Source organism: Erithacus rubecula, assembly GCF_903797595.1.
Source record: "Erithacus rubecula genome assembly, chromosome: 4".
Taxonomy (NCBI): domain Eukaryota; kingdom Metazoa; phylum Chordata; class Aves; order Passeriformes; family Muscicapidae; genus Erithacus; species Erithacus rubecula.
The window spans coordinates 61,132,131-61,159,837 of record NC_136686.1 but is presented as its reverse complement, the minus strand read 5'-3'; the positions used below and the strand labels follow the sequence as shown (position 1 = coordinate 61,159,837).

General features: G+C 39.9%; 1 protein-coding gene across 1 annotated transcript in view; it reads left to right on the top strand.

The window, feature by feature from the left end:
* SEMA3D (semaphorin 3D) overlaps positions 1–27,707 on the top strand; it is a 136,256-nt gene that overhangs the window by 85,671 nt on the left and 22,878 nt on the right. Inside the window, exons 8-11 of the mRNA XM_079303047.1 lie at positions 3,515–3,657; positions 15,563–15,677; positions 16,117–16,186; positions 18,061–18,205. Of these exons, the coding sequence (XP_079159173.1) occupies positions 3,515–3,657; positions 15,563–15,677; positions 16,117–16,186; positions 18,061–18,205 (473 nt within the window). The remainder of the gene's footprint in view (positions 1–3,514; positions 3,658–15,562; positions 15,678–16,116; positions 16,187–18,060; positions 18,206–27,707) is intronic.

The following is a 27,707-nucleotide window of genomic DNA, read 5'->3' as shown; positions in this document are numbered from 1 at the left end:
TTATTACCATGCATGACTCATGTTTTGCTTAGGATAAGCATAAAATGCACAGCTTGTTTTCTTCCAGAGGGCCAAGGAGGTTTTGCTATAATGCACCTTAATTTTTTTTAAGTTTAGTGTTATTCTGTTTCTGGAAATAAAATTATCCTTCCCTGAGGGAAGGGAGGTAAAGACAAAGCACGAGGGAAAAATGCGTGGGATACCTTCCAGTTCCTTGCAGGGCATCTCTATCTTGACTAATTAAGACATGTCCTAATCTCAGTGACTGAACAGCAGCTCCAGAGGGGGAAGAGGAGGAAGGCAGCTAATCTTTCCCATGACTCAGGCTCACAGGAGCTACACTCCTGCAAGGGTGGCACTGGAGCAGAGGGGAGCAGGGCTGGGGCTCTGGTGCTCCCACAGCTGCTCCCCCGAGCTGCTCCCTGCACCTGGGGCTGGATGGCAGAACTGGAACCAAGCAGAGGAGAGCATCCCCCAGCCCCACACACAGGGATCCACTGAGCAGCTGCACATTCCTCCCTGCCCCTTAGGAAGAGAAGGGCATAGCTGGAACGAGGGCTTCCTTGAATTGCATTAATCTCTTTTTTTTTTTCCTTCTTGCTTTTTTCATTGCAATTTAGTAGTCTTTTCCAGGGCAAAGTCTTGGAGGCAGTGAGTTCTTTATATCCTGCGAAATTTGGAGGGGATTCAGCTCCCTTAACTGCAAAAGGCAAAAGCCTTCATCCTGTCTGAGCTCAGTGCTTTTGCCTGCCTCTGTAATTTACTGAGAGGTGACACTTCCAGAGAGTGACTCACCCTGCCTGTTGTAGGAATCTGTCCTAAAATAGGATTGTTCATTGTCACTTTGTCCCTCCCTGAGAGAGGACCTGCCTGAGAATGGGTTAGGAGCTTGACTTCTGGGTGGCTATGGTAAATGAGGTAAGCACTGTCCTTGCATTCTGTCATGCCACCTATTTCTGACAGCCCAACTACACAGAGGTGCTGCTTCCCACTGTTTCAGGTTACTTTTTAATTTCTTTGTGTTCTGGGACAGCCACTCCTTTGTGGTTCTCTTTTTCTGAGCCTAAGTTCTCCATAGGTTGCACTGCCAGAAATCACTGCTGGTTTCAGGAGGGGGTGATGGCCAGCAGGTGACCAACAGAGTGAAGAACCAGCTGTGTCAGCTTTTCCCACCAGGCCACATCAAAAAAAGCACAATCAACACATGTTCATCTATTGCCAGAGCTTGTGATGCCTTTAATCCCTGGGTTGATTGCATACAATCTAGCCATGAACTTAATATGTGGGAAGATCTGCTGCAGCAAATAGTGGGAGGGATAGCTCTGTCTGTGGGAAAATAAACAGTAGTTTAAAATCATCATCATTAGTTTTTCTCCCATGCAAAGAATCCAAAAGCTTAATTCACAGTTAGCTTAAATGCACTTCTATATGTTGGATAGATGGGTTAGAAAAGATGAGACAAAGATCTCAATTGCAGAACATTATATACTTTTGAGATCATAATCTCTTCCATCTTAATTATTTTCACTTCATCTTTGTATCTTTTACCATGCATTTCTCTTTGGATTTAACTTTCAGCGTTTTCAGTTGTGATTTAAAATTGTTAAATATTGGTGTTCCTTTAATTAGAGATTCTTCTAAATCTGTTTCAGGAATTGGTACTGAGACATTTATTTTTGCATTTGGCTTGCCAAGGAAAGCAATTAATTCAACCCCCCATACATTCAGTGTTTTGTTCTGTGAATGTGGATTAAGGAAAAAAAAGGATGTGACATTCAAAAACATGGTATAGAAGAACTTCACAAGTTTCGTCTTAAATGGATATTTTGCTAACCACATATTTAAGAAACCATACTGGAAGTGTATTTATGTATTTATTCATGCTCAGAGATCTAATCTTCAAAGTGTCCTTACAGGCCCTGAGGGGTAATTGAATATTTTCGTAAAGCTCATTTTGAAATCCTAACTTAAATTTGTAGATCTTGATGCCTGCATAATTTCATTTTTTCTGCTGACACCATTCTCTAGTGTCATAAGGGTTTAGGATGGAAGCAGCATTGTTCCTATTTTCACTCATAAATTTATTCTTCTAAAACAAAAGTGCACACTGCGCACTTAAACACATTCCATTTTGTCTCAGACCCTTTGTCTCAGACTGCAAACTTTTGAATCAAGGACTCTCTTTTTCTTCTTTGTGTGCTGTAGAGTTCATGGTGAAAATTCCTCAAGGCTAATAGAAAGTAACAATCATTATGAAAAGGACAAAGGCATGAAGATATATTGAAAGCTGATAATAGTATTCCCCCATATAAACAGTGTGCTCTGTTTGCTCTGCATTCTTACAACACCCTCCTTATTGCTTTCTACTGCAGCCTACCTGATACTGGGGGACAAAGACTGTGTATTTTATTGCTGAAAGAATGTATTTTAGAGTCAAGGGTCTCTTTGCACTGTATTTGTATAGCCACTTCTGTTTAAAGAAAAACATCATTGATCCAAGAGCCCTCAGAAGAGCTCATCTATTGTAGCACACTGGGGAATGTCTTAAAAATCACTGCCCCAAGTAGCTGGTTCACTTGAGCAAGGGAGATTTGTTGCCGGCTCTGCTCCAATCATGGACACTGGAATTGCTTCAATTTCTGATTTTAGTGCAAAATTAAAAGGAAAGCAAACAAACAAAAAATAACAACACCAAAAACAAAAGCCCTCAATTGTGAGCAGGTAGAGCAGGATTGGAGACCATGGAAGAGGGAGCTTGGGAGCAGTGAGGAACACCTTGGCCCAGTAAGCATGGCTGGGAAATGCAGACACCCACGCTTGCCTTGGAAGAGACCAGGAATAAAGTAATGGCCCAGCATGCCACAGCAAGGCATTTTTGCAAAAATCAGATTTAGATAACCCAACCAAACTATTACATTGATACAGCCAATCTGTTCTCAAGCACAAGGATCTGCATCCTTAAGACCAACCAGCAGTTTTGGAGTTTGCTGTGCTAAGTGGGGATTCCTAGCATGGCACTGTGTTGGATTTGGTAGATACAATCAGTGAGATTGCTGCATGACAGATACCTGGGAAACATCCCTTTGCAAACTATCTCTAATAAGCAGTAGTATATTTCTGTATTAATAACTGCTGCAATGAGTAATTAAATTAATTTAAATTCGACCAGGTGATTTCAGAAAATCTACTTAGCTTCCTTTTGGTGGCAAGACCAGTAAGATAGATTTGTGTAGGCAATAGTTTGTTGTGAGATTTACTCTATTTCCAAACAGAGAATGATAACAAGTGCTACATACTATTGAAAGTGGTAGTGAAATCTATACACAAAAACATCAGACTAACAGTAAATACTTTAGACTCCATAGTGGTTTTCAGTTGGAGTTAGTAAGAAACTCACATATCTATATAACAGTTTTATTTCACTGGAAGATGTAACATAAATGCAGAGATTTAACAGCAAGTACTAAGGCTTTTCTTCAGATTTTTAACCCTCTTTTTTTTTTCTAATTTTTAGGAGCAAAATTCATTGGAACTTTTCCTATCCCAGATACCTATAACCCAGATGATGATAAAATCTACTTCTTTTTTCGAGAAATATCACAAGATAGTGGTACATCTGACAAGACAATCCTTTCCAGAGTTGGGAGAGTTTGTAAGGTGAGGACTCCATCTTTGTGATAAAAACCTAGCAAATTTGGCTTATTTCTGTGAGAAATGTGTTTTCCACTTTGTCACCCAATAAGCAATCATAGTAACTTTTCTGAACATAGATTATTAATGCCATCTGAAATTTGCTTGTCAAAAAATAGACTTCCTATTGATGGTGTACCTCTTTTAAAAGTTAGTATGTTTATAAATTACAATCCTATTTCCAAACAGTGAAGCACTGACCTTCAATGCAACAATGTCATGCTTTGTTTCATGAGTTTCCAGTGAGGATGGATGAGTCAAAGTGTACACAGTGGCAAGGTATTTGGGTTTTATGTGGAAAGTGCCAACTGATGCATGGATATACAAACCCATTCCTTCAGCCTGGCTCTGTACACCATTCCTGGGCATTACTGAGAGCTGGGGGCAGTCTTTTGTTTCTCCACACTGCTGATAAACCACTGAGGTGAGGGGAGGCTAAGAAAGTATACAGTTTCTGAGCTACACCCACATGTGCCTGGAGGTTTCCTCCCTTGGGAAGAAGAGCAATCCTTGACCCATTGACCAGGAGGAGCCAGACCCCCAGTCTCCTGTAATCTAAAAAGTTCATTTGGCTGGTGCCTGACCTCCTTTAAGTGATTACTCCTTCACTTTCTCCTTCATTCTGTTGTGTTCACCCCTTGTAAAAGATTTGTGCTTTATGTATACAGACTCAGGCTTTCATGAGCTGCACTCTTCTTGGAGAAGCATCTCTGTCAAGGGCAGAAGACTCCTCAAAAGATGAAAAGAAAAAAGCATGAAGACAGCAGTCAGTGTAGTTTAGCAGCTTGATGGTTTTACTGAGGTCAACCCACAGTGGCAGAAGGGTGTATAGACTTCTGTGTCAAACACACACTCTGCACTCCCTCGTCCCTTAGGACATTCTGTTCCTCTATTCTGTGATAACAGAAGCAGTCAGTAGAAGTGCTCCCATCCTGTCCTTGGGTCCTCAAGAATCACTGGTAAAAGGAAAATGGAACTTAAAAGCTGCCTTCATATTAGTAACATAGTAAACATAATGTTTATCTCATGATAAATTAGATACCAGCAACACCACAGTAATAGGTAGATTTCTATGATTTAACTAACAGAAGCTTTAACTGACTTGAAATTTCTGAGCAGTGTGACTGCTGGCAGTTTCTGGAGAAACTTGAAAATTAATAAATGAACAAAAGTGTTTGTGATTTGCAATAAGATGTGTGGGGGAGAAGAGCACTCATTCAGCTGTGGACACACTGATAAGCAAGGAGTGGACAAGTGTATGGATATGTAAATCTACAGCTGCTCTGCAGTCCAACAAACTCCCAGCTCCTACTGAGATTTCAGTGGCCACAGCCATTTCACACTTCTGTCCTTGACCTAAAGTGTTAAGATAACAAAACATTCATTCATAAATCAGTTCTCTAGTAGGTTTTTAGCCAGACGAAAGAATGGATAATCTTTAGCTGGGTATTTCACAGCAGAGTGATTAATGGCAGAATGGAAATGCAAACATTTATGATTTGCTGCTAGACATGGCATTTGCTGATTATGAGAAAGCATTTAATGCATTAGAAGAAATTGATTGACAACATTTTCATGCCAAGGCACATGAGAGAGTATAGTAAAGTAAGATATATTGGCTAGAGAAAACCAGCATCCTTTACCTAGAGAAAAAGGGAGATAAGCTATCATAATAAAAGCAAATGTATTGTAAGGAAATCCTAATGACTGTGTATAATCATACCTCAAATGAAAATGAATTTGTAGAGTAATCATGTTAATGGGAAAAATGTCATGAATTTTATTTTTAGTAGCCAAACCAAAACAGTGAAAGCTGATAAGCAAGGTGATTATTATTAATAGTTCTACACTGTCTTCTTTATTTACTGAGCACTTCCCACTGGTTCAGAATTCTCTTGATAATCTAGACTCCTGCTTTTTATGACATCTGCCTTAATTACCAACAAATTTTTTAAAAATATTGCCAATTATTATAATAAAAACATAATTATTATGGATGTTTAATGTAAACTAAATATAAAAATAGACTTGTCTGTTCATGGACTCTGAGGTATTTTGGATCTGTGCTGTGGTATGAAACATCTGCTGTGCTTAATTGTCTCTGACACGGGAGCAATGCCTTTGATTGCAACAACTGATAACAATTTCTACTTGCACTGTCTCATTAATGTGACCTGTACTGCTCAAAGTTAAGCCTTTGCACTCTTTTCCTGTTAAGCAGAGAATAACAGTAAATGGCAGAAGCTCAGCAACTTCAGAAATAATTCTCTTGGTGTAAACACAGTTTTTTTCTACGAGAACTCGATTGCTCTCTACCTCACCATGCCTTAGGGCCCCTGTCCATTAATGCCAGAAACACATGCTAAAATTAGAATAGGCATTGTTTTTAATAAGAAGCTTAGTCAATGCAGCCTATTCTTTGGCTAATTTTCAAGGGTTCAACAATATGGCCTCTCAGTGATCCCCTCCCTTAGGGAAATCTCTGGAAAGCATTCCCCTTTCCCAGCTCCTTTCAGACCCAGCAGACTGCAGTGCTCTTGCTGGCAGCTCTTTGCCCAGAGTCCAACAGCTGTCACTTGTCCTGCTCACCAGACCATGCACAGCAGTGCCCTGCAGCCTGTGCTGCAGCTCTGCACACTCAGGTTACATCATCTGTTCTGTGTCACTGGGGTAGCACTGCCACTGGGGGGGAGCTGCTTTCAACAGGCACTTCCAGAAACAGTTGTGTCATTTATCATGGCAAATGGCATTTCCTGTTTTTTGTTTGAGCAAGGCAGGGAAAGTATCATTGCCCTATCTGCAATACCTGATACTACTTATGGTGCATTAATACTTACATAAATTGCAGTGTTTGGGGTTATTGGTTTTCTTCTCATGTAAGGTCATAACCAAAAAGAAAAATTGCTATTGAAGATTAGCCAGCAAATTTTATTTCTTTTTTAAAATGCAAGCAGTTACATATATGTATATTAAAGGGACACACAGATCTTAACTTCTTCAGAGCATGGATCCACGTATTCCTGTTTCTAGAAACACAGGCATAAGCTTTTACAGCTACACTGTCTTCAAGCCAAAGTGCTGAGCCACTTTGCATCAGATAAAGATAGGACACAGGCATTTCATATTGAGGAAGATTTTGAAAAAAAAAAATTAAAAATTGCAGCATCCATACACCATGCCCTATGTTGTCCAGTTGCAAGTCAGCTCTATTTTTGTACATATTCACCACTAAAAGATGGCAGATTTGTAATTATATTTTTTGACAGCCTTGCATATGTACAAGTATAGCCCTAGAAGGGACCCAGTTCTGCCTCCCTATTTTCCCACTCAAATATGGGGAGAAATAAAAATCTAACATAGAGGAGTCACAGAAAAGGTTTTGAAGAGGGAGGAAAGTTGTTGGAGCTTTTGTTTGTTTGTTATCTATATAGAAATATATTTTTTCATGGTTAAAACTTCATCCTATTGGAATGAAGTGGAAATTAGCCAAAAGCAGTAGTCTCTCTGCTGCAGTATGAAAATCCTGTTTATTATTACAGCGGTTTGCATTTGCTGTGCTACAAGCTTCTCTTTAATGGTTTGGTGATGTATTGCAAAAGCTAAAACGTGCAGTCTTGGAGGCTGGTTTCTGAGACCTCAACTGCCAAGAAATCAAACTTCACCCACTGATGTTTTCCCATATTTCCCAAAGTGTTTGGTATCCAGAAGCAGCCTTTATTTTAGTGGGAACAAGTGAGCTCTTTGTCTTTTTTTTTTTTTCTTTTCTTTTTTTTTAATACCATTCCACCCTTATATGTACCAAGCTGTACCTGGGGAAAAGAATACTGCAATTAGGCACAGCCCTCTTGGTTAAACTGTACTTTCTAAGCACACTGGAATGTAAGCATTTTAAGAGCCCTCCAGTCGAGAGCCCTGGACACACCCTGCATTCCACCTTTGGGTAATGTAATTTATTTCCAAAGCCATGAACATCAGCAGAGTTCAAGGCTGTGACCTTGCCTCCTATCTGGTGCTTAAAGCAATTTGTATTCCCAGAATGGCAGGAGGGAGCTGTGCCTCTGCAGCTCCAAGTCCAGTCTCCAGTGGGCTTTGCCCCAGGGCTGCTTGTCTGTGGAAGCTAAGGGGTGTTTTTCTTGCCCTGGATATAGTCTAGCCGTGCCTTTGCTGTGACTAGGCACAACTGGCCTGTTGTCATTATTGGTATTTCTGTGTTGTGGAGATAATTGATCTCTCTCCAGAGCCCTTGGAGCTGTCCTGGCAGTGTCCTGCTTTCCCATTCACTGCACTGGCCAGGTCCTGGAAGCCAAACAGCCATGTTCACATGTTCTCAGCAGGGCTAATTAGTCTGGGCTCAGAGCCACGCTCGTGCAGCTATCCTGCTTCCAGTTCTGGAGGCAACTCATTCCAGACGAGATTTAACTTCCTGTGTGTTACATGCTTACATACCTCCTTTGTCACCATAATGTTGCCTAGCCACAATTCCAGCCATGGGAAATACTTTTTTCCTTGATTTCTCAATAATAATGTTTAAGACCCCTCTGAAAAAATCATCCCTGGAACAACCTTGGCCCTCATTTGCCCCACTGAGTGTCTTTGCAGCCGTGGGTCTTTTGGCAACCAACTCCTCTTGGACTTTCAAATTTGATATTTGCACATTATGTACCATTTGAAAGTTTTCAAATTATGTAGGAAAGCAGATGCTCATCATGATGATTTCATTTTTAAGGTCCAATGTGTTGGAGACAGGCCAGTTCCATAGAGTATCTGCTTCTAACAGTGATGGATTAAGAGATACAACATCAGGCTTTGTCAGGTCTTTTGGTCCAACTTTCCTTATTGGCAAGGGTTATATAAGTAAAGGAAGTTTCATAAATTTGGGTCCCTCATGGGTGTGTTTCAATAATTGGTGTTTTGAGGGGAGAAATCATGATTTACAAATCAGGCAAAAATATGCATGATATGCTTATATGTAAAGAGGTGTGATTGAATTTTACTGAGCCTTGGGGAAAGTGAGAAAGAAGTTGCAGTGTCAAGATAGATGTTTAAAAACTGGACTATGGAAATGCAGCTGCACGACCTCTGAAGCAAACTTTGGAAGCCATCCTAGTTGCCAGAGCCTCATTGCATAAGACACTGTCAGTACACCTTGGCTCAGAGGTGGAAGCCTCTAGAGTTATTTGGAGTAAAGTTCCTATGGCTCACCCAAAGTCCCTGACTTGTGAGTGCTTTGGCTCAGATGTTCAAATATCTCTAAGAGAAGCAAATAATGACTTTCTGATTGTGAAGTTTCCTCACGTGTTTGAATTATCTTCCTGTCTTTTTTTTTCCCTGTCAGTACATTTACTATAAAAAGTGTACTATGGTTTACAGTTGATTGAGTACAGTGTTTTAAATGCAGATGTTTCAGGATTACAGATTCTAAAGGACTCTCTGAGATTATGACCTACCTTTATTCTTTGGTCTCATGCCCTTCCCAGCTCTCAACCTGTGGTTATCAGTGGTGTGGTCACAATATCTCATGGAAGTTACTTCAGGCAGTTGAATATATCCAAGTGAGGAAACCAATTATCAGGCATTCCCTTCCTTCATTAAAGGCAGATAAATCATTTTTATCTTTAACCCAAATCACTCTCTGAAGGACATATTTTTCACTGGCTATAAAGGCTCTGTCCTACTGAGTCCCTGGAACCTGAAATTCAGGACATTCTGATTTAAGAATGTGAAATTCTGAATGGCAAATTCAGGCTTATTTGTTCATAAAGAAACCAATTTACCCCAGTGCTGGGTCTCATGCACTTCCAGTTTCCCATTTGCTGTCAGTCTGCTCAAATCATAGAAATTCTGATCTCCTGTTTGACATTAATTGTATGATCCATCTAATTACTTGACTTGTCTGTAGCTTCTTTATCAAGAATGCTGCCTGAAGCTTTTGTTCTCTGTCTTTCTATATCCTTCTTATGTATACATATACTATAATTTATATTATATATATATGAAAATTTAGATGAGAGGTAAAAGCAAGTCAAACACACTGGAATAAACCATGGACAGTTTATACTCAAAATTTTAAGCAGTTTTTCCTGAGAATCCCATAACATATTTTATTTCTTCAACTATAAGACTTTGCTAACTTTAGATTCCCACTGAAGTTAGAATGACACCCTAATGGTGGATATAGTAGAGTACATTTAATTTGTAGCAGCCTTTGGACAGTTTAGGGCAATATTCTTAATATTACCATGCCTGCTGAAAATAATCTGAGCAGGATTGCTACATGGCCTTAGGGTAAAATGGTGCTTAATTTTATTCTTTTATTTGTCTAAAGCCATCCTTATCTTTACCTGAGCCTGTTAGTTTCTGGATTTTGGGTGTTTTTTTATGGTATTTTTAGTAACAGTCCATAGTTTTTCTTTGCTGTGTAGTTAGATTTTCCAGTCTGGATCCCATCCAAAGATAATTTGGTAGAAACTTCTGGGTGTGATGTTAAAATACTTTCCAAAATAAAAATAAACATTTTCCATAGTGAACCAAACAGTTATGTATGCTCAGTGTGAGTACTTTCTGCATTAAATAAAAACAAGCCTGGTTGAGGAGCAGAAACTAAACAGGCACCACCTCATTGTCAGAGGGGAACTGCAGACACAGAGAAGTAACTTCCCCAGGTTTATTTGATGTGTCCACAGGAGAGCAGTCCAAGTTCTGAAGTCTCTTTTGCCTTCTTTCTCTTGCTTATATTACAAGTGTGCTTTTATTCTCTCTGAGTGACACTTCATGTGTAGCTTGATGTTTTCACTGTAGCCTGATGAAATCAGGGGAGGAATGTTCATCTGCATTAGTGTGGTTGGGACAAGAAATTTTGCACCTGAATTCCTAAAGGACCAAATTTACCTTTCCTGTGTTAGGCTGGCATCTAACACTTGAGTGGGGACAGAATATGTAAAGTAAGACAAAATAATTATAGAAAGAACTGTGAATCTGAAGACAGAAGTTGAAAGGAGTCTGTGGCTGTTTCTCCATTTATAAAGTCAGCTACAAGGTTGGAAGTTTTTTCCTCCATAATAAAGGCTTTGCTTCAGGGAATGCCATTTGTTTCTGGTAGCTTTGTCACATAGCTAAGCTTCAATAAGAGAAAGGCTCCAGGGCCTTTTGCAGTTTCAGCACTTTTTCCTCTCTGGTGTCCAACATTTCCTTTTATTCAGGCCAGGAATTCTCTTTGGATAGTCCTTTTGCACATCTTGCCACTGGCTGTAATTAATAACCTGCTTCTAGAAATTCCATTCATTGTCTTTTTTCTTTTTTCTTTCTTTTTTTTTTTTCTTCCTTTTAGAGGCTGTTCAGGATAATTACTGTCTTTAAAGTTTTATGAATCACAGTGTTTGACATCTTTGATGTAGACTGATTTTTCAGATAACTGCACTTTTTGTTCTAATGTTCAATTTGTCACTGTTACTTACAAGCAAATAAGAGATTTAAATCCCCAAAGATGCAGATGTTCTTTAGTTTCATTGCCATCTGTTTTCCTGCCTACTGGATTCCAAGACTAACATTTGTTCATTTTAATGAAGCTACATTTATATAGTATACAAGGGACAACAGAGTAGAAAATGGTTACAATAGAAAGTCTTTAATGTAAGTTGATTTTTAAATCACTTGATCATAGAGCAGTATCTTTTCTGATGGCTTTTATTTTCCCATGAACTTATTTTTAGCTAGATGGTTTGAAAAACCTGTTTTACTTAATTGCACATAAATTGCAGATCAGAAAACTGAAATTTCCATAGAAGACTCCCAAGAGAGGTGCATGGTATGACTTCAAATTACTTCACAAAATTTACACTGTGCCATTTAAACAGCAGTCTTCCAGAATGTCAGAAAGCCATACAATTACCTATGGTCATGGAAGTGATATTCTGATATTTGAATTCTTAATGTAATTTTGTAGAAAACTGATTTCTCACTGCAGCAAATTGGTTTTTGTAACCAGCTCGTTGAAAAGGAATGAAATTTTAGGATTTCTGTAAATTAGAGTCTGCCTGATTTATTAAAGTAATACTGGATTACTTCCCCATTTATCTAAGTAAATTTTTTTTTTTATATTTTGGGGTAATATTTCCTCAACAGGTGACAGACTGAATAGCCCCCCTTCTAGGTGGCAATTATCTGCATTTCTAACTCAGGCAAGCACAAGTAACCAACGTTTTACAGGCACTTCTTTCAGTTAAAAAGAAGGTATTTCAGGCAAAAGTGTTGGTATTTGTTACAGCTTGTGAGATTACAAAGCAGTAAGTGCTAATTAAAGCTTTATTTATATACAAAATGAAATATGCAGTCCTAAGTGCCTTCATCTGTCCAGTAACAAAGTTTATAGTAAACACAGCTAATCCAATGTGCTTAGAAGTGATATTTTGGGAGATAAGATTTCAGATACTCAAGGCTGGTTGGCTGTTACAAGATTAGCCATATTTTTGGAATGAAAGGCTTGTTCATGCTGCCTTCCCCTTCTCTCAGCACTTAAATTTATCTTGTCTCCTTGTCCAATCACCCTGAAATATTTAGAGTTCTTTGTATTCAGACCATATCTCTTGTTAAAAATAATTTCAGTACATCCAGTTAATTACTTAAACAGGCTTGAGGCAAACCTTTGCTTGGTATAAATCAGCTGAATGGGCTTCTTAGGAGCCTGTGACTTCGTGTTTAATCCTTACTTCTGTCCACCTGTGCACTAACTGGACTTTGCTTTGGTGATTTTCACTCCATGCATTTCTTCTAATCCACTGGCTACCCAAGCTGTACATCCTCCTGTATTTATGTCCTGCTTTGCAGCCAGCTCACAGCAATTGAGCACATTGGTGATTCATTCCAGACTACTACTATTAAATAATCTATTTGGGAAAAGAGACTGTCTTCTTTCTGTAACAGCCCAGTCCCAAAAATAACTTGGGCCAGTGTTTCCTTTGTGCAGCCTCTCAGAGGCCAATAATCAGGAATGGTGAGGGTCCAAGGAATCTGCACAGAGTGGGCAGATATGATGCCAAGTGAGTGAGTACATGTCAACATGGTCTGAAGGAAAGGAGAAGAGCTGCATCTTTTCATGTTCTCCAGCACCTGAAGCCTCAAGATGAGTGAAAGACTGACCTAATACACCCAAAAAACATGATGAGGAAGAAAGGGGTACCCTTTCTTCAAAAAATAGGCATTTGCAGAGCTTAGTAAGATAAGTTTTACTTTCTGAACCTCCTTAGTCTGAGTTGAACTAATTCTGTATGTAGATAAAATCATCATGGCCTTTGTCAGTTTCTGCGCTTTGCCAGTCAATCCCAATGAATCCTAGGCATGTTGTAGGAAAGGAAAGACACTGTATTCATCAGAGATGACATATAGAATTGAAGAGTACTATATGCTACAAATAAAAAGAATCCCCCAAAAGCCCCACAACCACAAAGAAAAGTACCTTCCTAGAAACATGTGCTTTTTATTTCACTCAGCCATGGCAGTAGAAATAAGCATGTTGAAGGATATGTCAGCATATTATGTATGCAGCTGTCTAAATCAGTGAAAGGTCTTTTCAGTTTCTCTGCACTATAAATTTGTCACTCTCTGGCTTCAGAAGGGCTTGGTAGCTCTTGGAATGCTGACTGATAGCTGAATCCCCTTTGCTCCATTATGAACTGTACAGTGTTACTTTGGCTGCTTTTGAATATGTAGAACACCTAGTGAATGTCTGTTCTAATGTCTCTTAAATTCAAATAATATGGTTAACATCATGTCCTGGCTTGAGAGCAAGCAAATATGGATACATCTTATATCCACATATTTTATACTTTAATGAACATAGCACTTACTAGGATTCCTTCCTTTGAGCACAGTGTTTGATTCACACTGCTCTCTAGCAACTCAGTGGAACTACTGATACATTTAAAACAAGCATTTGTGAAAATGCTGTGGTGGATCACAGCTTAAGGTTGGTAAAGTACAAGTATATATCTTCCCATCTCTTGCAGAAGCTGAATGCTGCAGTGACAGGTTTAGGAACAAGGCAAGGGTCCTTCTTCTACTTCAGTCCCATCACTTGCTCCACACTTTCTTACTGTTTTCTGATTTTAGTCAGGTAGTTATAGACATCTCATCTCCCTGTGATGCTGCACTGCATCCACCAGAAATCAAAGTGGAAGCCCTGCAGTGTGAGATTTGCTCAGCTAATCCGAATTGCCAGAGGAAGGAAAGGCTTAACTCTCCTTGCTTTTTAAGATTCTTTGTTACATCTTGTAGTTGTTTGGTTTTAACTGTACAACAAAGTCTGTTTGCTCTGCCTTTGAACAGAACATGCACATGCAGAGGGTTTTTTTTTGCTGTTGGCTTCAGGCTGCTAATTTTGACACCATTGTAATAAATCTGTTGGGTAGATGCAAAGCTTCAGGCTTGGCAGAACCTCAGGAAATCAAGAGAGGAGGCAGCAGCTCTTGTAAGAGCAGGAGTTCCAAAGGCCATATATTAACAGGAATCATTTCCAGCTGAGCTAATCTATTTGAAAGTAGCAGGTACATGAAAAGGGGAAGCAGTTAGAGTGCATTACCAGAGAAGTGTTACTCCTTGTGAAGTGATTTCAGCACTTAAAGCCATCTTTCTGAATGCCTGTAGTCTGTATGATGCAGCCCTGAAGGGCCAAATACAATCTGTGGTGCTGACATGTAAATCCCACCACCCAGTGTTTCCTGATGTGGCTGGTTCTGTGCCTTCAGATGGCAAAGTGAATTAACAAAAAAGTGATTTCTCCTAATGAATCTGAAGGGGCTGAATAAATGTGGCTAAATTTGTGGTCCTTAAAGTTAGAGCACAGATCCCCTAAGCTTCAGAGTTTATAACTGAGAGAAGTAGGCACCTTCCTGGGATCACTGAGATCCAGCTGGGAGACTGTTGCTGGTGATAACATTTTTCTTAAGTGTTTCAATTCTTGGTTCCTGCTGGTATATCATTACCCTTACCATTTGTAGGATGAAGAGGTCTGGGGCCCAAATAATTTAGCAGAACCTAAAGGGTTCTGCTGCTTGAAACCAGAGCACTTCATGTAGTCCATGGAAGAAGTACATGAACAAACTCCTAGCTTTACTTCATTAAATTCATATCTTTTAAAATCTACTATCCATACACCTCTGCTGATTCAAGTCAGTAGAAGGTCACTTACCCTTTAGAAAGGTAATTCCAATCTCAAGTGACCCTTGATAGGTTTTTTCTTTCTCCAGTGGCTGAAGGAAATTTGGGCAAGCATGCTTATGTATTGAAAACCCATAGTAAAATAAATTTTAAAAAATCCCTGTTGTGGGAGGATAGACTGGTATTTCTGTAACAGTGATTATTAGAATAATACGACTGGTTTTGCCTGGAATGCATTTATCTCTGTACTGTGTACACAAAGAAAACAGCACAGTATTTACATTGCAAGCTGCTGATGAATATAGTTTTTCTTTTTTTCTTTTTTTTTTCCCCTGCTAAAACTGTCCAAAATGTTCTGTTCTATTACTTGGTTTGTAAGGAATTTTGAAGAACAACTGATTGTAAAAATTAGCCTCACAGGGAGCAAGAAATCATGTGTTGTAGACATTCCAGTTAAAAAGCTGGTGAAGGAACTTTGCAATCAGGTTTGGGTATAATTTGGAAATTTGAATTGCCCACTCTCTGAGCTGGTAAGTAACTACAGAAACTACTTAGAAAAAGGCTCTCCTACACTCTTCTAGAGAAAAGAAAATTATGTTTTTGTGGTTAGAGCCAACTGTGGAATCAGACAGAAGATGAACAGTCCGTACTGTGCTGCCATGTGTTAAAGCCCTTACTTTTTTAATATTCAATTTAAAATATTTAATTTTATTTTTGCTAGAATGATATGGGAGGCCAAAGAAGCCTAATAAACAAGTGGACAACTTTTCTGAAAGCCAGGCTTGTGTGTTCCATACCTGGTCCTGAAGGAGCAGACACACATTTCGATGAGCTGCGTAAGTTAATTTATCTTTAATGGTCTATTTTGATGTTAGTGATACCTGATTTTGTTGGATTTTTCCCCCTCTGGTTTATAGAAGCACTACATCTTCTTTTGATTTTACTCCTCTTTCAAACAGGACTAGTAATATCTCTGACTTAGATCAGAAATCCCTGATTATAACTAACATTGATCTGATTAGAACTACAGTGATTTTCCATTTCCCTCCAAAAGCTGGAAAGTAAAATCTGATTTGGTATAAAACCCAGACTTTCTGCAAATTAGCACATTTTAGAATATTACTACAAATTCACGTGGCAGAAATTAAAATTCCAACAAAAATAAAATCTTGTTTTATTTCTCCAAATTTCCAAATTGTAAATGGTAAATGCAGAAATAGTCAGTGGATGTTTAACTAAAAAAAAAAATCCCCAAATATGTTTTTCTCATTGCAGAAGATATATTCTTACTTTCTACAAGAGATGAGAGGAACCCACTTGTGTATGGAGTGTTCACTACAACAAGGTATGTATGGGATCATGTTTGCCCCTGGAAACAAATGGTGAAGATCTTACTTTCATACTTTTGTATACACTCAGATCTTCTAGACTAGATCCTGATTCTTGAGAGTAGTTAGGAACTGCTGGAATAAGGTATCTGTTGTCAGGGCTGTACTCACTGAGGACAATAATTTTCAGAACTGGAAACAATAAATTATGTCCCTAAGTCTTTGTGTGCCTAATTTTTGAGAGTGATTGTAAAAAGTAATGCAAATGTAACAATCAAAAGCAAACTAGATTATTATTTCAACCTCATCCAGTTGAATTTGTAAATTTCTATCATATTTATTGAGCAACGAGTAGTTGCTGTTTTAGGCAAATAACTGTCATGATGCATTTTTGTAAGCAACACTTTTTTTAGTATCAAAATCACATTATAAACTGATAGTTATGTGATTTTATAGCCCAGAGTTAATGAAAGGATAACCCAATTTTATCTCAGGGGGATGCACTAATTAATTAATGACCTTTCATATCAAGAGTGAGGTGCTCTCTATAGAATTTTCAGAAAGAAAACTAGTAATTCTTTCTTTTGTCTCCAGAACCTTTGAAGTAAGTGTAAATAACAACTTGCTAAATGCCGACCAGCATGAGTACAATGAGGAATTGCCAAGACACTCCTTAATTCAGGAGCAGTTACCACAGTAGTGGCCTGGAATATATAACCACAGAAAATATTTAAAATCAAAGTAAATATTGCACAATAAATGAAATGGTTTGTGAAGTAATCAACGTACATGCTATTCAGCAACCAGGCATGGTGCTCACAGGAAAACTGAAATGTTTTGGAAAAACACATTAGATAGAGGAAAAAAATGCATGAAAATTAAATAAGTGTTTCTTTTTATATCTAGAGGTATTTTTGTCTTTCCAATGCCACTTGTAATTCTCAGCCATCTCACTTATATCACGAATATATGGTCTTCCTGGTGTGAATGCAATGTAGATGAATCTTCACCAGGATAAAATTCTAACCAAAAGACCTAGTAAATGATAACTGGAGAGTGTCAGCCACTAGAAAAAAACTCTATCAAGTAGCCCCAAAGACCAAACCAGATTTCAATGAAGCAAAGCTTAAAACTTTAACAACAGAGCTATTAAATATCTGTAAATAAACATCTGTTAATGTTTAGCAGCACGTGTATCAACCAGAGGTGTAAGATTGACCCCAGCCTCATCAGAGTCTGCAATTCCATAGTGGAGGTGTAGGATGGATCCCAGACCCATTAGGCTCTGTAATTCCTAACCAGAAGTGTAGGATTGGCCCCAGCCACATCAGGCTCTGCAATTCCTAACCAGAGGTGTAGGATTGACCCCAGTCCCATCAGGCTCTGTAATTCCTTACTGCAGGTGTAGGATTGGCCCCAGCCCCATCAGGCTGTGCCGTTCCTTATGGGATGTGTAGGATTTGCCCCAGCCCCATCAGGCTCTATAATTCCTTATGGGATGTGTAGGACTGGCCCCATCAGGCTGTGCCGTTCCTTATGGGATGTGTAGGATTTGCCCCAGCCCCATCAGGCTGTGTCGTTCCTATGGGATGTGTAGGATTGGCCCCAGCCCCATCAGGCTCTATAATTCCTTATGGGATGTGTAGGGCTGGCCCCATCAGGCTGTGCCATTCCTATGGGATGTGTAGGACTGGCCCCATCAGGCTGTGCCGTTCGTCCCTGCCGGGCCGGGCCGGGCCGGGCCGGGCCGGGCCGGGCTGTGCTCACGGGCTGTCTCTCCGCAGCTCGGTGTTCCGGGCCGGGCTGTGCTGTGCTCACGGGCTGTCTCTCCGCAGCTCGGTGTTCCGGGCCGTGCCGGGCCGGGCTGTGCTCACGGGCTGTCTCTCCGCAGCTCGGTGTTCCGGGGCTCGGCGGTGTGTGTGTACAGCATGGCCGAGGTGCGGGCGGTGTTCACCGGCCCCTACGCGCACAAGGAGAGCGCCGAGCACCGCTGGGTGCCCTACGAGGGCCGCATCCCCTACCCCCGCCCCGGCACGGTGAGTGGCTCCTCCCTGCACACCTCTGCTTCTGCTCTAAAGCAATCATGCTTCACACCCTCCCCAGCCTGCTAATTTGTATTTTCCGCTCGGGATGTTCTAAATTATCCTTCGACTCTTTCCCTTCTGTTGACAGCTCAGACTTCTACCTGCCCTGTAGGTATATAAATATACATTTTTCCATGCCTCTGAGATAACATTGTGTCCAGACTATTTCCTGATTGTCTCTCGTATTGTGGTCTCCCATATTTTAGGATTGCCTCTAAGGCATCAATGCTTCAATAAAAAGCCAAATGCATTTCTTTGTATAATATTAAGTTATAATGAGGTTTTTTATTTGTATTTCTGTCTTTTTCATGTCTGTTAAAGTCATTGAGATACTGTCATTGATTCTGTTATGTGTATCTGTGCATGTGCTGTATTTTGAAGTAAAATAAGGAGATAATTACTGGACATTTCATGTGATAAAAAGTAAGTAACAGGAAGAAAAGACAAATTTGGTATCTGGAAATACTTTTAACCTCAGTCTCTTAGACTTCAGCTGTAACAGGCTAAAACAAGGAGGAAAACTTTGAAAAACTCATTAAAGTTTTCCCACTTCTGTCAGAGTCTTACATTTGGAACAGCATGGGCCGACATACAGATGAGGAAGAAATGGTATTTTCAAAAAACACATCAACTTTAAAAGCACCATCACAACTTTAAGCAACTCTTTGTATATAAAATGTAAGAGAGCAACAATTTTATCTGGAATAGCTCTTCATTCTCTTGGTCAGGTATTCAGTGAACAGGTGTCAATGTTGAATGTGGCCTTAAAACCATCTGGCTGTTTCTGCACTATCTCCCTGACATCAGCACTGGTGTAACCTCTGCCTCCAGCCACATTGTCTATTTAATTTAGTTCATTTTTCACACATTTCTTTGTGTCTCTATGTTTTCTTCTTCATCCTTCCACTGTACTGAGCTGCATGGTCCAAGGTGATGCTGGTGGTTGCACGTGGTGGTCCCAGCTCAGGTCCCAAGTTCTGATTCCCCTCTCTCAGCTGAGGATGAGCCTCAGAGCAGCTCTCTCTCCAAAGACCAGGACAGCTCAGAGGCTGATTTGGCCTGCCCAGGCTCTGCCCTGATGGAGCAAATCTCAACTTACTTGGACAATTTAGGCATTGCCAGTGTATGCATCTCTCTGTCATTAAAAGTACATAGTGCCCCCAAAAAGATTTTTTTTGTGCGTGCAACTTCCATGACTGGTTAAGATCAGATAATTTAATTTTAGCTACAAAAATGGTGCCAGAGAGAACAATAGCTGGTCCCATGGCATCTAAAGAGATTAAAATAACTCTCTTGAAAAACTCAGAGTGCCCCATAAGGATGAACACTTTTCACAGATAGATGGGTCATAAGCTCATTGCATTTTTGAGTGTATTAGCCATCACATGGTTGAGCTGGGATTCTCAAGGACGGAAACATGCCAGGCTGAAGCATGTCAGTGCTGATTTTTATCCCTGATTTACATATCCATGGTTGCAAGTTTTGTAAGAGTTGGAAAGTTTAAACATAAATATTCTCTGTAAGCTAACCCTTATCTCTCCAACTTCTTTATGGTGCTTCTTTATGCACCTGATAACAGCTGTGAGAAAATGGTATCTTGAAATTCCTCCAAACCTCCATAGTCAATGGATTTCTGTAGGAGTTTGTCTGACCAAAACTGAGAAGGGAAGTGGATTTACTGAGGAAAGCTGTCAGAAGAAATATATCTATCTATTTGCTGTATAGATTAGGTAAATGTATTGCTTCATAGCTTGTTATCTGTTCTCTTAGTGAGCTGGACTGCAAAGTACTTCAGGGTCAGTAGTTTGATGTAGGGTGCCCAAATAAGTAGATTTGTGCCATGCTCTTGGCTTGTGATGGGCTGTGCCAAACTTGGACATGAACAGATTCAGGGTGGGATCTGAAAAAGCAGTACTGTGCTGAAAGGCAAGGAAAAGAAGCAGCACGAACCTTGAGGAGCACTGCAGTGTGAATGCTGAAATGTTCTTCCTTAAAGATTAATTCCATTATTTTTTGCCAGCTATGAGGTGGTTCAGGAATGCTCAGAACAAAGCCAAAGAGGGATAATATATCTTTTTTTAAGTTACTAGAACATCTTTTAAATTTAGTCTCCTCTTAAGTGTTGCTTACAGTTGGCATAGCTAACACTGCTCTGATTCTATATTTCCTATATTTTAAATTACTAACAAAGTCTAAAAATGTATTTTTACAAACCATGGGGCTATTCTAGGAAGTGCATTTCTCTTGGTGGTTGGCTTTGAGAAATGCATTGACTTCCTTTCAGCATTTATACAGAAGCAGGAGACAGCATACCCTAATTTAACTTTTTGCTCTGCTGCCTTTATCTCCTAAGTAAATAAAGCTGCTCACTATAGAGACTGTGACTACTTTGATTTTGAAATTTTGACAAAATGCTTCCTGTGGCAATTTGTGTGTGAGATAAACTCCCAACACCACCATGATATCATTCCTTTGCAATGCTGAGAGGGGAGCAGGCAGCAGCAGCCCCTCTCTGCTCGTGTCCCCGAGCTCTGCCTGCCCTCTGCTGTCATCAGAGCACCCCTGGACATGGTGACAGGGCACACTCCACACCACTGGCACTGCAGAGCATACAGCTCTCTAACTTCTCTCAGCAGCATTACAGTGCAAGTGGAAATAATGGGAATTAAACAGAGACAAGGCTCCAAACCTATTTCCATTCGGAAGCTGAAAATAAAAAGAGACAGAAAAAAAAGCATGAAGCAGACAGCCCTGACACAAAGGGAGAGTTGAAAACCAACTCTATCTGCTTTAGCTGTTTAAAAAATTGGAGCTGCATATCTGCAGCTGTCCCCAGATAACAAATCCAGTTTTCTTTCAGTCTCTTAGAGTTTCACTCAGGAAATTATCCACTAATAAAGAAACCATGGAGAACTTCCTTTAAAGTGTGTTCTGCATACTGCAGCAGAGTTTTCATAATGCCCTCCCAGAAATTAGAGACTGCATTTGAACAAGACTTTCAGTGAATTAGGAGGAAGAAAACTTCTATATTTTATTTATTGAGCTGTGACAATTGCAGCATCAATTCATAGTGTGCATTTGGAAATTCTGATGGGGTACACAGGGCTCATACTCATTTCATTGATGCCGAAAAAATGTTGTTAAGGTAAGATTTTTAGAGGAATGTCAGTGTTTAAAGATGCAGATTAGCACTCAGTCTGATCTACTGCAGAATGCAGGACTGTTAGATGCTAGCCAAGGCGAAAGCAAATGTTTTTGATGGTCTAGATACTGATCTGATTTGTCGAAAGATCGAAACAAACATCTTAATGAGCAAAGAAAGAATCTGGCAGTCTGAGTCACTTAGCTACAAGAAGAAGCAGCCCAGCACATTGCTCTTGTCCATTTGAAGAGTTCAATGTCTCACCTCTTTCTAGTCCAGATCTGAATACAGTCCTGGCCTCTTGGATTCTTTGTATTTTCTTTTTATTAAATGATTTCCCTTACAATCCCTCAGATTTTCCTGTAATCATGGAATCTTAGAATCACAGAATCAACTGCGTTGGAAAATAACCTGTCTGGATCATGGAGTCCAACTCCTGGCCCTGTGAAGGACACCCAAGAGTTACACCATGAGAGCATTGTCCAAATGCTCCTTGAGCTCTGTCAGGCTGGTGTTGTCACCACTGCCCTGGGAGCCTGTTCCAGTGCCCAGCCACCCTCTAGGAGAAGAACCTTATTCTAATATCCAACCTAAACCTCCCCTGACTCAGCTTCATCCTTCTTTATCCTTTTCTCTCTCAGTTGCTTTCTCTTTCTTTCTTCAGTGAAACTCCTTCCTTTATTTCTTCTGGTATTCCAGTGTGCAGGCTGATCAAGATGTGGTGTCCATACTGTTGGGACTTGGCTGTGCCAAAGAGAAATACTGCCTGCCAAAAAGCCTTCCTTGTCCTCCCTTCTGGTTAGTTTTGCTGCTTTATTAAACTTGTTCATAAAACATTTAAGGTTGCACAGGTTTCCCTTGTTATTTTTAGATTTATCTTTCCCTTTCACCTATCTTTTATGGGACAGACTACATTCTTTGCTTCTCCAATTCCTCTCTCCTTTGATCTCCCTACTGTAAAATGGGGCAGCTTAATTAAGTGAAATGTTTCACTTTATAGTTTTATTTTCCTCAGAAGGCCTCCTACACCTCCTGTTACTTACCAACCTGTTTTCCCCAACATGAATAATCTTCCAGCTCATAACAGCCTTTCACATTGCTGCAAACCTTGTCACCTTTCCTCATGGCAGAGGTCGGCAGAGAATTGCAAAGTGCCACCTGCAAAGTCAAGTTCACTCATCCAGCTGGTCTCAACTCAGTCTCAGATTAATGCCCAATTTTCTCAGCATTTCCTATCAACAGCACAGGTGTGTTAAATGGAAAAGCAATACAAGGTGCTCAAGAGAAACACAAGAACAAATAATGCACAAGCAGTGAGATACAACCATTAAAAACGTAATAGAGGATTTAAAATTTTTGTTTGTTTTCTTTGTGCTTTTTGTTGCAGGGGAAGACTGAATTTGATTGCATTTAAAATTGTCACTGTTTGTTTTCCTCCTGCAAAACAATTTTTTTTTCCCCTCAGCCCAGCCCTCTTCCAGGCTCACTGAGTTAGCTTCAAGGTTACTCTGAACGTCTCCCCTCTGAGTGTTCAGTCCTCCTGGCACAACTCACTCATCTGGTAGAGAGCATTAGGAGAGCATGTTGTAGACAAATAGAGAATGGTTTGTGCAGCTCTGATCAGTCTACAGAAAAGAAGTCATGTGGTATTTAGGCCTCACAGGAGCCAAAGTTTCACCTTCACTGTGTTGGCTATGTTGGAGGTCCCCATTTAACACAGAATATAGAGGATGAAGGTATTTCCTCTATTATATCTGCTTTTTGCTTGATGAATCAGTGATAACACACTTATTTGGAGCCTGGAAGACTTTACACTTACTAATTTTGGCTAAGATGAGAGGTAATTAACCTATGAAGAGTAAAACACCTTCAGCAGGAAGGAGCAAGTTCCCAGGACAAGGGACACCTCCTCAAGGAAGGAAGCTCAGACTAAGACATCTAATTCCCTGATATGGGAGAGGTTTAAGAAATACTTCACTTTTTCATGCTTCATACTGGATACTTCCAGTACTCCTAAGAGTGACTTGCTGGCATGGTTCTCAGTTGTCGTTGTGAAATCCATAAAAATTCCCAGCCTGGACATTATAAAAGCAAGCAGATGCCTACTTCACTCAACATGATCAATCTACCCTACCCTGTGGGTTCTTGAGTCTCAGTGTTAAGTGAGTATCAGGATACATGTGACAAGATATTTTTAAACTGGGATTTTCAACACACTTGTAATAGAAACCCTTTTGAAGTTCCCAGGGAACGACATTCTGGTTTTAGTTTGTCAGCTGACATCACTGCTGAACTACAGATTCATCATTAATGGAAAGGGTATGTGTTTATATGCCTTATAGCTAGATTTTCAAAAAATTGCCACAACTTTAATAGGTGTTAGATCCAGCAGCTCTTACTGAGTTCACTGGATGGTGTGAAGCACTACCCAGTTTGGCAAATTGGTGGTTTATTTAGGAGCCCAACTCCTGGCACCAGCTTTTGAGAAACTTGGCCACGTTTCCCACATAATGTTAACACAGTCACACTGTATGTCTCAGCATTGTGTGAGATCCACACATCTAGCACTCTGCTAAGCTGCAAATTTAATAAGACAAGTGAAAAAAAGGAGAAAAGCTTACATATGTGTGGTAGTGTTAATTTAGTGTGTATTTGCTTTTATTTGAGAAAGATTAGCCTTAACTTACCACTGTGTGACCACATTTGGATACAAATAACAGGTGAGGGAGTAGAAGGCATCTTTGTAGATCACCTGGGATATGGACTTAGTCAGGAGTGATTATTGTCAAACTGAGCTCATGGAGAAGGCATTTCAATAAATTTAAGCAATTATTGATTATTTATAACTATATACAATATATTATAACTATTAATTATTCCAAAGATTTGTGCCACAGAGTTTATACAGCAGTTGAATAGACATACCCTGAGCCCTTCCAACACTTATTTCTGTTGGGTTTGGAGGATTTTGTTTATTGGTCTGTTTATTTTGGATGGTTGTCTTTTTTGGTTGTTTTATCCTTCATTTCTTGACACATATTATTTTTTATCAAGTTATCATTCATGGCAGCAAAGGCCTAAGCAATCTCTGGAGAATAGATTATATGGCGAAAAAGCTTTTTGCAAAATTCTTATCTAGTGGTACTAATTTGACTGATTTAACATGATTAATATTGTTTTACATCAGCTATGTAGAAGAAAAGCATCAAATCTGAGCTGCTTGTTTAGAATTCTCTATCAGAAAAAAAAAAAAAAAAAGAGGTGCTCCTGCAGTTCACATGCAGCCAAGATACAAATCTGGGTCAGGTGAGATGAATCCCACCCTACAGCAAAAGCTGAAGGTGCTGAGGGAGCACAGTGATAATGTTATGAGAACTTTTTTGAAGCCAGATTCTCTTATAGTCCACATGAAACAACTCTGCCAACCTACTCCTGTGACACTGATATAAAAGCCAATATCTTACTGTCCCCAGTGGGAGATGTCACATATCTGAGAGAGCATCTGGTGCTGATGATATGAATAAATGAGCTATGAACTGGGCAGAGAACACTGATATCACTGTCATGAGACCTGCAACAGGATGTGAACTCACATTTTCAGACATTAAGGGTTGTTTCATTCACCCTCTTGACCATCCTACATCCTACTGATTGCTAGGAAAGGAAGCACAAGCCTACAGGAATTGTTCTGCAATGATGGGTGGACACAGCTTTAAAAAACAGCTTGAGAACTTTGCCAAAGGGTGGCCAAAATGATTTTCTCATTCCCCTGTTCCATCCATCATGCCACAGTGAGTGATGCCTCTGGAAATAACTCCCTCAGCCAAGCATAACAGTCACACCTGCCCAGCTGTTCTTGGTGGTCATGCTGTCTTAGGATAGGGTCCAAAGCCCACTGAAATAATTGGAAAAACCCTGTTGATTGAAGCAGATCTCTGGATCAAATTCTTAGTCCTTATTTCTACTAAATTACCTATGCAAGCTGGCAGTAGGTTCCTGTATGGTAGGGCTTGGGATTTGGGGATGACTGTAGCAGCTCTGTAGTTCCATATTATCAGAAATTTATCCCAGTGGTTTTTAGTAAGTGATGCCACTGCTCTCATCTTCCCCTGGTGATGGATTTTGGCAAAAATCTAGGAGATTTTTCACATAGAAATGGGCTTCTGGAAGTGAGTTGTTAATAGGTGAGCAGTCAGCACCTTTCCAATAGATGCAGTCACTCTGAGTAATGAGTGAGAATATGAACCACAGGAAAGGGATATACAGGGAAAATCAACGAATAAATTAATGCAAAACTCTGATTCAAAGGCAATTAAAGTTATCACGTTTCTCTCAATTTATCCTAAAAAACTTTAATGAAGACCTCAAAATGTAAATATACTTTTGTGGTCCCAAAGTCTATTTTTTGTCCCAAAATCATATTTCTTTGTGAAATTATTCTAGTGATATTGTTATCTTCAAAAGCCAAGGTGAACACAGCCCACCTCAAGGATGTAACCTTGCAAGGGCTTTGGAGAAGCACAGCAGAAAACAGAATGTGGGAGATGATACCCAGCAAGCCAGAGGGTGAAATTCTGACAGGACTGCTGGCACAAATCCCCTAGGGATAGCTCCCTGCAATATGTGCTTCCAGTGGAACTGGTTTTTCAACAGGATTTCCCTTTTCTTCTTTCTTACTTGTATCTTCAAGGAATGTCTTTTGAGTGGTTATCACAGGACAATACAACCCTTTTTTTCTTTCACTTTTCTACTTTTTCACAACCATAAATGGAATTGTGCAATGCAACAAAAATGACTGATAGAATTTATCTTAATTCAAATTGGCACAGCTTTACTGTCCATGGGGAAATTGTTAAAAGCTATTAGGTGATTCAAGGGCTTAAGATGCTTTTCAGTAAACTATTTCACATCCATTATGAAGATGGGGATGCAGAGGCTTAACTCTCACAGATTGAAACAACACTAAGCAAATGACACTTGCACAAAGTGTGTTAGCTCTCTAGATAGCCATAAAATTCAGTGCAAGCAAGGAATGGAAATAGGCTGCAGGCTCTTAAATCACGGGGCTACAGCTCTGTTAACTGAAACCAGAGGTTGGGTTCAAGTGCAGACCCCAGTTACTCTTTTGTTTAATGTTTAGATGGGCTTTGCCATAGTTTAGACATGCTCCAAGTGGCACCTTCCCTGTGGCAGTGCTGTGGCAGTGTTTGGGGTCCAAGGCAGACCAGGAATTGACCCCAACAAGCTTCAGATATGGCCATAGATGTGGATGTATAACATCAGCTGGCCTGTGCTTTGCTGGCCTGTTTTGTTTCTGAATATACAGGTAGTCTCAGATACTTTTGTGAAACTTTTCCCTCAGTCAGAAATTTGTGCTTAGTTGCTATTCTGCCTTACATAGTGGAAGAAATCCTAACCACAGGCCCTTGACTGCCACCATAGATTCAACACATGTCCAGCTGCGTAGCTGGGAATGTGAATTAAAGTTTTCTCTGTCAAAAATTGCTGTGAAGGAGGGCTGTAAAGCAATTTCACCACAAATCTTAACTTTCTTTTGATAGAATACAGAGATATTCACATTTCTTTCTTCACAGGCTGTGTTAGAGCTCCACCTGGCAGCAAACGCAGGGATTACTTTGTTAAAGAAGAATATTAAAAGAGAAGCAATAAATAGTTCATATGTGAAATGTTGTCACCAACTGGAATAATGTGTCCAGTTCATCTTAGTTTTAGTTCCCCACTAATGCATCTAGATGCTTCCAGATTCAAAACAAAAGTTTTTTGAGGCTGGGATTTGAGACTAACTGTAAAAGAAGGGACAGAAAAGAGATGGAAGCAGCTGTGGCAAGGAAAGCAGAGAGAGATGATGAGAGATCACCAAAATGAACCAACTAACTTGCACATATGTACTTGGGCTTACCCCAGAAGGCACAGAAGGGAAAAATCCGATGGAGGTTGAAGAGGTAGGTTTTGTGGGTGATTGCCAGGCAACGTGTTGGAACCAACTTTATGTAACCTAAAGAAACAGATGGAATGACCAGTTTGTCAGTACAGGTCTAATAGAGGTGGGAGTGAGCCCCAGCCTGGGGAAGTGTCTGAAGGACCAGAAGAGGATCAGAGTGTGCTGTTAAAAACTAGAGAAAAGGATGCTGCAGCAGCTGAGCTGTGGTCCTGGTCGAGTGGCAGCTCAGGGAATGAGTAAGTCAGTTTAGAGAAATAATGAGCCACAGGGATTGTCTGGCATGTGAGTACACCTTTTTTAAAAAAAAAAAATTACATGATGTGTAGGAAGTAGAGTTCACTGAAAATTAA